The 11,498-nt window shown below is 47.1% G+C and overlaps 1 protein-coding gene across 1 annotated transcript in view; it reads right to left on the bottom strand.

The window, feature by feature from the left end:
- Positions 1-1,040: 1,040 nt before the first annotated feature.
- Positions 1,041-11,498, bottom strand: part of hipk2 (homeodomain interacting protein kinase 2) — a gene marked incomplete at its 3' end in the record, with an annotated part of 69,570 nt that continues 59,112 nt past the window's right edge. The window contains exons 8-15 of the mRNA XM_080027509.1: positions 9,545-9,770; positions 8,753-8,874; positions 5,691-5,821; positions 4,137-4,319; positions 2,982-3,338; positions 2,325-2,569; positions 2,027-2,187; positions 1,041-1,538 (exon numbers count right to left, since the gene is read on the bottom strand). Of these exons, the coding sequence (XP_079883635.1) occupies positions 1,041-1,538; positions 2,027-2,187; positions 2,325-2,569; positions 2,982-3,338; positions 4,137-4,319; positions 5,691-5,821; positions 8,753-8,874; positions 9,545-9,770 (1,923 nt within the window). The remainder of the gene's footprint in view (positions 1,539-2,026; positions 2,188-2,324; positions 2,570-2,981; positions 3,339-4,136; positions 4,320-5,690; positions 5,822-8,752; positions 8,875-9,544; positions 9,771-11,498) is intronic.

Genomic DNA, 11,498 nt, shown 5'->3' with positions numbered 1-11,498 from the left:
GAAAGGAGGTGGACTACACACGGATGGCTGACAGTAGCACACACAGACAATCACGTTGTACATGCCTATGTTATTATAACCACTTTGTGCAATCACATTGAAAAAAAAATTGTAAATCTATTGGTATCAGGAAAAGAAAGAAAAGAAAGAGAGAAGGTTGTTCTTCTTTAAAAACAAACAGGTGCAGACTGCTACATTCTAAGAACGGGGCCCAGCTAAGACACCAAGCTAAAACTGATTTATCATAAAGGTGAAACATAAAAGGAAAAAAATATCTATAAATACACTAAAAAGTTTTGTTTGTCTTCTGTTGGTTATATATTTCCAGAAGCCTCCTCGGCTGGGGAAGGTGGAGCAAGGGGAGGGGGAGATGTTCCTCTCTTTTGCTCCCCCACACACCATGAATGATTTGGAAATATTAAGACAGTTCAAGGCCATCAATATTTTTTTTTCATCTTTGAAGAGCAGCAGGTTTCCGTATTTCACCTTCTCCCAAAATCTCTTGGGATTCCGAACTTCCAGTCAGTAACCCCTGTTCGACAGTCACTTCTCGAATTTAAGAGGGGGAAATAAAATAAAAAACTAAAAACCCGAAAAACCTCCACTGTCCCCAAAAAAGGCCTGCTCCCAACGTCCCTGCAAAACTGAAGAGACATTGCTTTTCCTCATGAAGAAAAGTAAAGAAAAGACAAATAAAAGCAAAAACTGGCCCTTCCAAGGGAAAACTAATTCAAACTGTACCCCTGAAATCCAGCCTTTTCCTTCCCTTCTTGAGCGGCTGTGAATCTTTTTCTTTTTCTTCTCCTTTTTTCTCTCTGTCGTTACATCTTCAAGTTATAAGTGACAGTTTTCGATGAGGATTGCATGTTCCTCTGTCTCTGTTTATATGTCTGAGGTTTTCGAGGAGAGGAGGGTCAAAGACGAGGGGCTCGGGGGGGGGGGGGGGGGACTGGTTGGGTGGTCGGGGATGTGTGGAAAAAAGCAGCAGAGCAGGTGTCAGGCTCTCCAGTGTCAGTCAGTCAGTCTAATGTCAGTTCTCTCTAGAGGTAAGGGTACTGGTTGACCTTGGTGGGGCTCAGCGGGTATCCAGTGTAGACGGTGGTGGAGGCGGGCGAGGCGCTGATGTAGGCCTGATGGTGGGCAAACTGGGCCTGGTACTGATGGCTGTGGTGCATTGTGGGCGACGGCAGCACGCGGTGGCCCATGCTGACGGGGACCTGGTGGTGGTGGTGGTGGACGATGCTGGGCGGGTAGCTGCCGTGCTGGACCGCGTGATGGTGGTGACGGGCCGAGCCCTGGACCAGGTGTGCCACGGTGCCGGTGGAGCCCAGGGTGGCTGGCGTGGCGTAGGCGTAGAGATGGGCCTGGCTGGTTGGCAGGTGCGTGGCGGCCAGGTGTGGGTGGTGGACGTGCGAGGTGGTATGAGAGGGGCTGCTGTGGTGGAAGGTGTAGGGCGCCTGGGTGGCCATGGTGGGCGTGATGTAGGCCTGCTGCCGCCGGTGGCCCCCGTTCCGCTCGGCCACCATGTGCTGCTGGGCCTGGGGGAGGAGAAGATGATGGAAAGTCAGTTGTTTTAGTAGATGGAACAAACGGTATGAAAACCCCTTCCAAAAAACTATTTGATAATGTCACAAATGCATCATTGACCTTACAGAGATAGTTTTAAAATGTTTGTGAATGCCCTTATTCGCTTATAGAGAGTTAGACGCGAAGACCAATATCATTGTCATGTCCATACAGAACATTTGAAGATACAGCTAGTTAGCTTAGCTTAGCACAAACATGTTAATAGGGAGAAATAACTATCCTTTTGTACTGATTAACCAAACTACATTTAGAGTGTTTTATTGAGATTTAAAGGTGAGGGTAGGCAGATTTTGTTTCCAGTTCTTGTGTTAAGCTACGCTAACTGCATGCTATTGCTTGCTTTAATTTTGTTGCACAGATACGAAAGGTCGTATAGATCTGAAAAAAGTGTTAATGTCAAACTATTCCTCTAAAACACAAAACATATGGCTCATCATACCTGGCTGAGATTGAGAGGCTGCTGCTGGAGAGGGTGTGGCCCTGAGCGCTGTTGTCGATAGGACCCGCCTCCAGTCATGCCCCCTGGTAGGTGATTATTGCCAGACAACACTCCATTGGTGGATTTGAACTTGTAAGCAGAATTCTGATGGTTCATTGCATCTGCAAAGGAGAGGATACAAGTTTGGTTAATTACAAAAATAGCAACTTTAATACCTAGCAACATATAGCTTCTAGGCTAGCTAATGTATGAGCTAGCGTTTTAAGGGTTAGGAAATAAATCCGTCATAGTCCCGTACCTGGCATCAGGCGTTCACACTCATTCAGGACCTCACTGTTCTGTGTTTTGAGAGGGGGAATGATGATGGTGCGGGGGTTGCCATTGTTGTAGTTGTCCAGTATGGTTGTTTTTGTGTCGTAGCTGTTGTTGTTGTGATGTTTGGACTCCATAGCATAGGGGCTGTTGTTGCTGGAACAGTCGGAGTCTGGGGAATCATGGACCGTCACACAACTGATGACATTCTTCCGCTGCTTTGAAGATGAACTGAGGGAAACAGAAGGGGGGCCAGAGAGGAATGTTACTGACAAATGCACTCCAGTGACTTGGTTAAACTCTAACCCATCAATAGAATAATGTTATATGTGCTGGCTGTTTAAATGTTTTCACTTACATTCTCCTTCAGCCTATACATCTGTTGCTACAATTGCTAGCTAGCTTTCCTTTTCTTCCTTCCGTGTGCTTGCTTGCATTGTGTTTCAGTACACCAATTTGTAAACGCTGTGTACGCTACACTGAGAAACACAGAAGAGAGTTGTGTGGAGCTTCTACGCCTAATCGACTTTGTGTCAACTCATTGGTGACAATGGCTCGAATGTAAACTGACATTCATTTTATTTGGAAAAAGTTACTCACTATAGCTTTAATCCCTTTTTTTTTCAAACCCAGAAGAACTGACCTTTTGTTATGTTTGTGGTCGTCCTCCTCGTCCGTGTCGCTGCTGATGGTGATGATGCTGACGGCGGGGCTGGGCGTGTCCGGGATGACGATGGTCTGTCTGGGTACGTGGTGCGGCTGGTGCTGGTGGTCTCGTGTGGTGCTGGAGGCCTGGTGCTCTGATTCGCCCGACCCGCCCCACCCCCCACCACCACCACCGCCGCCGCCTCCCCCACAGCCCTGAGGCAGGGGGGGGCAGTGGCTGGACGAGCCGTTCTGTAGCACCGCGCAACGTGGGGGCGTGTTCTCCTTCACCCGCTTGGAGCGCTGCGGGGACAGCACCACCTGAGACGACGACACCTCGTAGGCCGACATGTTCCTATGGTAGAGAGAGAGAGAGAGGGAGAGAGAGGGAGAGAGGGAGAGAGAGAGAGAGAGAGAGAGAGGGAGAGAGAGAGAGAGGGAGGGGGAAAGTGTTACCCTGGAAATTCAGACCGGTGTTTGGTGTTTTGTGCCCCCAACGGAGCCTTCAAGGCAGCGCTGCCTGGAAGACACTGTTGGGGGCACAACAGTTAGGGTTAAGGTTAGGGTTAGTTAGGGATAGTGCCTTCCAGCCAGCACTGCCTTGAAAGCTCCGTTTGGGGCACAAAACATCATCGAGCATCCAGACCCACCGCTAAACTGGTCTAGGCACGATATGGGGCGGGCGTAACCGGATGACGACAGCGCTGCGCATGTGCCTTCGGACTTGTGATAGTAAACAACAAAAATGGATGCGGATACATTGTTGTTCGAAACGGCGCTGGCCTCGACACTCAACGATTTGGAAGACGGCACTCAAATATTTCATCAGCAAGAAAGATGAATTTTCTGTTTTTTCCGACCGACCACGGCAAATACTTAATTTACCCTGTTGGCTAAATGAATGGGGCTGTATACGCCACCTTGTTCATTGCTCTGATAAGTCGTAGTGCTACCCAATTGCGTGCAGTGGTATTTGAAATGCATGCGTTGTTGCCGCCCTTGAGTTGGTAAGGTCTATTGCTCATCGCCAGACCCTACATCATTCTAGATGTGGGTCTGGATTTCCAGGCTAGGAAAGTGTTACATTGAGGGCAAAACACAGAGATGCTGAAGAGAACATTGAAGAGTTATCTGAGTGTTACAGTAATAGTACCTGCCAGACATCTGGTGCTGTTTGTTCTTTTTGGAGGAGGAGTTGTTATTGGTCGAGGGCTGCCTCATAACATGTGCCACTCCCACGTTGAGTGTCTGGTTAGATGGGAGTGTGACGTGGCCAGCCAGCAAGGCCGGCTGCTGCATGATGGGGTTATAATGGCTGCCATGAGGATGGGGATTCCTGTAATACAACAAAACACAACAGTAAGAAACATGCAAGTTGAAAAGGAAAGCATAAAATACTGCAAAGAAAACATTATGGCTGCATTCCAATACCTATACTTCCCTGCTATTTAGTATGGTATAAAAAGATTTAGGATGACCCAATGCATGTATTCAAATGTAGCATGCTTAAGAATACTAATACTAATGATAGTCATTTTTAGTGTGGAAATCAGCATGCTTTTTGGGGGCGATTCTGACCCACAATCCACTGCGCTTCGAACGTTTTGTCACATCCACAGAGCCTCCGAGTAAAAACAACCAGCAATACAACGGATATATAAGCAAGAGGATCAGCTCAAGGCACATTGTTATGATAAAATAAATACGTAAAAGTATGTCCCAATTGTGTTCCTATTGTATGCTTAGTTTATACTTTTTTTAGAGTATGCGATTTGGAACGCAGGGACTATGTCAGGAGAAGGGGGGGGGGGGGGGGGGGAAAGGTAGCATAGGTACATCTCACAGAAGCCAGCAGGTGGCAGCAGCTAACTTTTCTGAAGAAGAGGACAAAAAGTAGGAGAGGGAACAAGTGTGGGAGAGAGCAAAGAGGGAGGGCAGAGGAGCTGACACCAGCAGCTGTGGAGGGATAGCTCTGCAGAGGAAGTGCGACACTTTCCCAATCGTCTCTCAGAGGACAAGAGAGCTGCCACTGGACAGGATGGGAGGGTGAGACGTGGGAAGGGGGCTGTCTGGTCACAGATGGACAGCTCAGAATGAATTGGTGTACACTCGGTCCCAGCAGCCCCCCACACATACACATTATATACCTGCATCCTCCTTATCTCGCTGCAAATTGCCTCCGCCATCTATCTATCCATTTATCCAGTCATCGCAGTGACAGGCTATACTCGACTTGATGTGTCTACATGCACATATATCCCGTCTCCCTGAGGTAAAGCTGCTCTTATAAAAGCAGCAGTGTTCACGTGGGGCCTGTGATTCATGGCAGATAAAGGACAAGCTGTCAGGGAGGTACAGGCTCCTCGGTCAATCAGTCTCATGCCTTGCCAGCTTCCTATAGCACGTTTTGACCTATGAAAAGCCATAAAAACCAACGTTGGCCTTTTTGAAATCAATTTATCCGCCCCGAACTACACAGTCTTTTCCCCTGTACAAACTTGATTTCGCAAAGTGCTTTGTTTTTTGAAGCTTTTGAATTGACACATCAATTCAACCATTTAAATATTCATTTATCCATCCTTGTGTGAAGGACTGTGGACCCGCAAAAACTGTGGGCGACAATAGTCATTAGTCAGACGTCAATAAATGCTCTCCAACATCTGCGAAGGCTGGAAGCTGATGGAAGTGATGCAGCAGTGTTGCTCACCTCCAGTTGGCGAGAGGCTGTGTGCTACTCATGGAGTCTGGGATGACAGTGGCATGCTGGACTGAGGTGTGGGTGAGCTGCTGCCAGGCAGGAGGCAGCAGGATCTGCTGGGTGCCGCTGGGCCAGGCCTGCTGAGGTAGGACAAGACACAACAAAGAGGGGGGAGAAGAGGAGAAGTGGAGATATTATAGAACAGCCAGCTTGCCATATTAACAAAACATCCCATCTAAGCGTTTTATTAATGTCATTTTTATGAAGGCTGTCATGGGACCGCAGAGGTACCCATGATTAAATTGATTCATATTCATTTTTGCATAATTTAATTATTTACACATTATAAATGCATCAGCAAAGGGAACTCATTGAACTTGTCTGGTATAGGTTTAGGAGAGCGCTGTGATAAATTACAGTGTGTTTTCAAACGTGCACAACAGCTGGTTTTAAACGAGCAAGCCGGGCACGCGAAGCGAAATGAACCCCACCAGCTTCAAGGAGACGTCCATCGACAAACGAGATAAGACCAGGACTTAATAAAAATGTACAGCAGCTCCCTTCTTTGTCTGTGTGCGTATGAGCGAGTGCATCTGCGTGTTAGTGCGATTATGCGTTTGACTTGAGTCAAATCAGCCTATGTTCTAATTAAATTGGTAGGCCTATTCAAGCTGCTGTAAAAGAGGCTACTTTGTATTTCTGATGCAGAACAGGAGGGGCATTAGGCATAATATGCCCCGAGATGTGCCAAGATGAGTGTGCGTGCGTGCACGCCCGAGCATGTTACTGTGTGTGTAACCCTAATAGTTTAATGCAGCTCTATTGATTAGCACTTTAATGTCAGGGCTAATGAATTGTTCCTTTAATACATTTGCACATCTATTTACAATAACATCAGTATGTGCTGCAGCACACACACATTTAAACAGAAGAACAGAGAGAGAGACAGAGAGAGAGAGAGAGAGAGAGAGAGAGAGACAGAGGAGAAAGAGGAGAGGGAGTGAGAGGCACCACACAAAATGCAAAGCAGATTATCTGTGCACATGGTTCAGTAACTTTATTTTTACCTTTATCTCTTAACTTAACTATCTTAACCTCTCTCTTTGTATTCACTTGTTTGCTTTGCTCTGTCTCTTCCCATTATGTATGTGCACAAAGCAGCTGTTCTCTTATGTAGTCTGGCTGCAGGCCTATGGAAGTTAAATTGTTTTTGTATGAGGCATGTTGTAAGGTCCAAACCAAGCCAGCCTGTGGTTGAAGTGCTGCTGGCCAGCCAGACCTCCCATTGTCTGCACACTAGATGACTGACATCTCTAATGGGACATTGTGGAGCTGGTGATGGTCTTTACATCTAAGAACCACATCCAAGGCCTTTTATCAACATGCCATTAAGAGACTCTAATACATCCATCCATCTCCTGCTCTGCTCTATCTCTCCATTCCTGGCACTCTACATGCCTCTCTCACACAAGGCGTCTGCGTTTTGTTACCAGGCTGTCTGCCCTGAAATGGTAACCCAGTTAAGAGGCCGTTTTTCTTTCTCCTATATACCAATCGCTATCAGTGGCCCACACTGCCTCCCACCTCGACCTACACTCCCCGGGTGAAAAACCCTTTGTCACCTCGGGGCTTTGAGAGCCCTGGCTCTCACTCCCCAATTGTTTCCACATTTTCTGCATTCCTGCTCCAGATAAAGGTCCTGCTGCTTTCCCCTGCCTCGCTGTGTGGAGCCTCCTTCACTACTGCCCCCTCTTCGCACACCCAGGGAGCTCAGGGCTAAACTTTACATAGGTCCGAGGTGGGCAAAAAAAGGTGCATGGCCAATTTACAGTGAGCAGTGGTCGGGCTGGAGGCACAGGTGGGGGGAATGCAACCAAGAGGCAAACAACGACCCAGCCAAGCCCAGGGGACCTCCCACAGTAAAAGAATAAACATGCACGCCACACACCCAGTTATTAGGTGTGCTGCTCGCTGGCCTATATAAAACCATCTGCTTTCGTTAACTATTGCCTGTCTTTGTTTAACAATGTGTGCTGCAGACAGAGGCGAATACCTGCAGAGCGTGGCAGTTTAATGTGTGATCCAACACTAGATGCATCGTTTTCATGTGATTTGCATTTTCCTTATTAAGACGTGGATGTTTTTTATTTACATTTAGCCACAGGCAGATCCTGTCATCATATTCATATCAAATGGATCTAGTGATGTTGTGATGAATTCTCTGGTCATGCAAATCCTCATCCAAAGCTTTCCCCTGACCTCCTAGGATCCTCTGAGGCCTGTAATTTGGAGCGCCTGACTTGGAAGCTGCCCGGGAGCTAATCACCATTTGGTATCTGACAGTCTAACCCACCACAGAAACACAAGCGTGCGTGCATACACACGCACAAAGGCACACACACACAAAGCATTTCTGCCTGCCTGCCTACTGCATGATTAACTGGAGATAAGGGAGTGCTTCAAACTCCCTGGATTCTCAGGGATATTTAAAGCCTTCATGGAAATTTCCATAGGGAAAGAGGTGGTGTGGCGATGGAAGTGGTCTACAGTGTGTGTGTGCGTGTGTGTGTGTGTGTGTGTGTGTGCGCGCAGAGACTGAGTGATGCACAGTCACTCTCTGTTACTTCCAACAACTGCCTACTAGCAGCAATAGCTGGGGCTCCACTGTGCAGGCTCTAGTGAAGGCCCTCACTGTGTGAAAGGCTCCTGCCTTTGTGTGCATCAGACCATGGCAGCCTCAGCCTCCAGGAGAGCAGAGACAGAGAGAGAGCAGGGAGAGGGGGAGCGAGAGGGAGAGAGAAAGAGAGAGATAGGCAGAGAGCAATGCACAGGAGAGCTTGGCCTGAGTGTGCTCAAGTGAAACAGCTGCCAGCAGGGGCAGGGTCACGAACATTGAGTGATTTCCAGCTTCCATCGATGGATACTATTCTAAGTGAAGGCAGGCTTATGAAAAAAGGGATGCAAAGAGCTTTGTTCCAACGTGTGCAGTTCCAGCAAATGCCCTGTGTTGCTGTTAAGACCTGAAAAACTGCTAGTTCCTTCTCCGTAGTGGTACTCAAATCTTTCCTTACCTGTGTGAGCAGGCCAGGTTGGATCTGAAGAGGCTGGGCACCAGGGGCCTGGGTCACTATGGGAACGGCATTCTCCATCCGCACAGAGTAACTGGTGTGCTTGGAAGGCGACGCCTGCAGCCCTGTGCACAGATTAAGCAAATGCACATAGGATGTCAACAAATGAGATGACAGCTATATTCTCCATATCTGTCACTCATAAACAACATCGTGCCATCTGCGAAATGAAGAGATCAGATAAAAGATCATATTTGCACACTTATTTGTATCTGCATGCATTCAACAGAACGCTTTTGCTATGTTCGGAAATACAGCCACACTACTTGGAAAAACAAAAACAGTAGCCATGGCAATAGCATGGAAACAGCTTCTAATAAAGGGATTTTGTTTCACCCATGGCACTGAAAGAATAAATAAACAAATTGAATGATTCTTTAGAGCAAACACAGAGGAGACAAAAGAGGGGTGAGTAAGCCTTACACAGAGATATCAAATTTCCTTTCAAATAATTAATTGCCTCATCAAGTTGACACTGAATCACCATTTGTACGGGACAATAGACACTGCCTATGGGGGTTGCTGTGCCAAATCTGCGAAACAAAATTGACAGGAAAGTACAGTATATAACTAAAACCGACTACTCTACGTAGGCTACTACTACCGCATACCATAGTCAGTTCTATTGCATGATGTGGCTATGAATGAGATCTTGTTTTTTTGCACAAAAGACTACAAATCCCACTCTATCCGTTCATCCTAACACATACTGACTGACACACAGGCCTAACATACCTTGGAAGCCGGGTGGGCAGACGATTAGCGCCTGCTGGAAGGGGTCGGGCCGGGCGGCGCAGAGCTGAGGCGCCACAGGCTGCAGCGGCTGCATGCTCCTCTGGGCCACGGCCGCCATGGAGGCAGCGGAGGGCTGGTAGAGTGCAGATTGGTAGTTTAGTATGGAGACATCAGGACTTGTAAAGGAAAGGGTGGCATTGTTGTTGGAGGGAGCCAGGTTGGTGGCCTAAATGATGGGACCAAAATAAAAGTCATGAGAGTGGAGGTGATGAGGACGTGAGGAGAATGACAGGGAAGTGGAAGTGCTCCGAGAAAGGGAAAGGTTGGACAGGCACAGCAGGCATGAGGAAAACAACTATTCCAACAAAATTATGTTTGTCTGTTTAATAAAGACGCGAAAACAACCACCAGATCGAGGGAAGATGGATGGCGGCGCATCCATTATTGATGAGAGACAAAGAAAGAAGAAGAAGAAGAAGGAAAATTGGACGGCTGATTTGCTCGTGGCTTAAAATATGCAAACTGTTGATTTGATTAATTAGGGGAGAGAGAAAGACTGTGAGGAGAGACGCAATCAATTCTACAATTCATCGAACAATCCACTATCAACGAGCAAAATGCCACTGCAGCACACTTATTAGACTGAAGTGTTTGGGTCTTTTCGTAACGTTATACAGTGTGTACTGGCAAACAACCCTGCAAACAACAATAAATCACAGGGCAATATGAAGATCTTCCTTATTGAGACGCTTACACCATGAGTGTTTAACACACAAGGGGAAGTATTTTTGGATGTAATTGTTACGAAATCAATACGAGCCAATACAGTGAGCTGGAGCAAAAAATTTGACATTTCTTGTCACAGCTTCACTATCTCGCCTCAGAATTAATCAATAAGCCTGACAGGAGTAATACTTCACAGCCGACCCTCATTCTATAATGATTTAAGCACGTCTCGACCATTAATAAGACATGTGGAATACTAAGACTGTGCCTGGGAACATACCCAGATACAAACAAATGCTTTTAAGAAGACACTGTTTGCTCAGCTCGTATGAAGTGTTTGCACCGCGATACGTTGTCTAATTTTAGCCCTTTCATTAAGTGTACGACGTAGGGGCGGAGGGAAATACAGAGACAGCCGCTTTCATTTTTCATTTGCTCTCTTTAGCGTGTTCGATGAACACCAGGGGAGGAAAGCGTAATCAATATGGCACCGTGGCATTCATCATACGCAAGCAGCAAAAATATAAGCCAAAGATGCATTCCAGCCTTGCCAAAGAACGGCGCTGAATAAATCACTATCTTAAGTCTGTCTATAAGCCCTGGAAAGCATGGCGCAGAATAGACAAGCCGAGGGAATGTTAATTCATTTAAATCATACAGCAAGACAGGGTTTTTTTTTTGTCGCATGCATGCCACACATTGTGGGCCGACCCCCATATAGTGTGTGATAATGAACACTGTTTACTGAAGAGATGGGTGGAGGGGAAAGGGGAGGGAGGGACAGAGCAGGAGTTGTAACTTAGCACAATCTTGAGAAAACCTTGCAACCTGACGCTGGGTGATTCCGGCATAAGCCAAAAGTCAGCAGTTTCGATTCACGGGGCCGTACGGAAAAACCAAGCGGTAAAGCACCACAGGGCTCAACTCAGGGAAATGGGAGGAGAGGAACAGAAGACAGAGGAGGACAGGAGGAGTGAGAGGAGGAAGCCTGGTAAAGGGATTCTTAAGGCCCCTGAAAGCCCCCAGAATGCAAGGCAAGCAGGAAGTGGGGGCTTGTCATGTGTGTAATCAGCACTTTGTGACAATCCCACAGGACCTGGGGCACACGGACGGAAAACTCAGGCAGACAGATATACATGCGGCGAAGGCAGAAAAGGCAGGCGGCCGGTAAGCATGGAAACGTGCAGATAGACAGGAAGAAGGGACAGCAAAAAAAAAAAACGTGGAA

The sequence above is a fragment of the Ammodytes marinus genome (assembly GCF_949987685.1).
Source record: "Ammodytes marinus genome assembly, chromosome: 5".
Lineage (NCBI taxonomy): Eukaryota > Metazoa > Chordata > Actinopteri > Uranoscopiformes > Ammodytidae > Ammodytes > Ammodytes marinus.
Note: the sequence above shows the minus strand (reverse complement) of the source record. Positions and strands in the feature narration are given on the sequence as shown.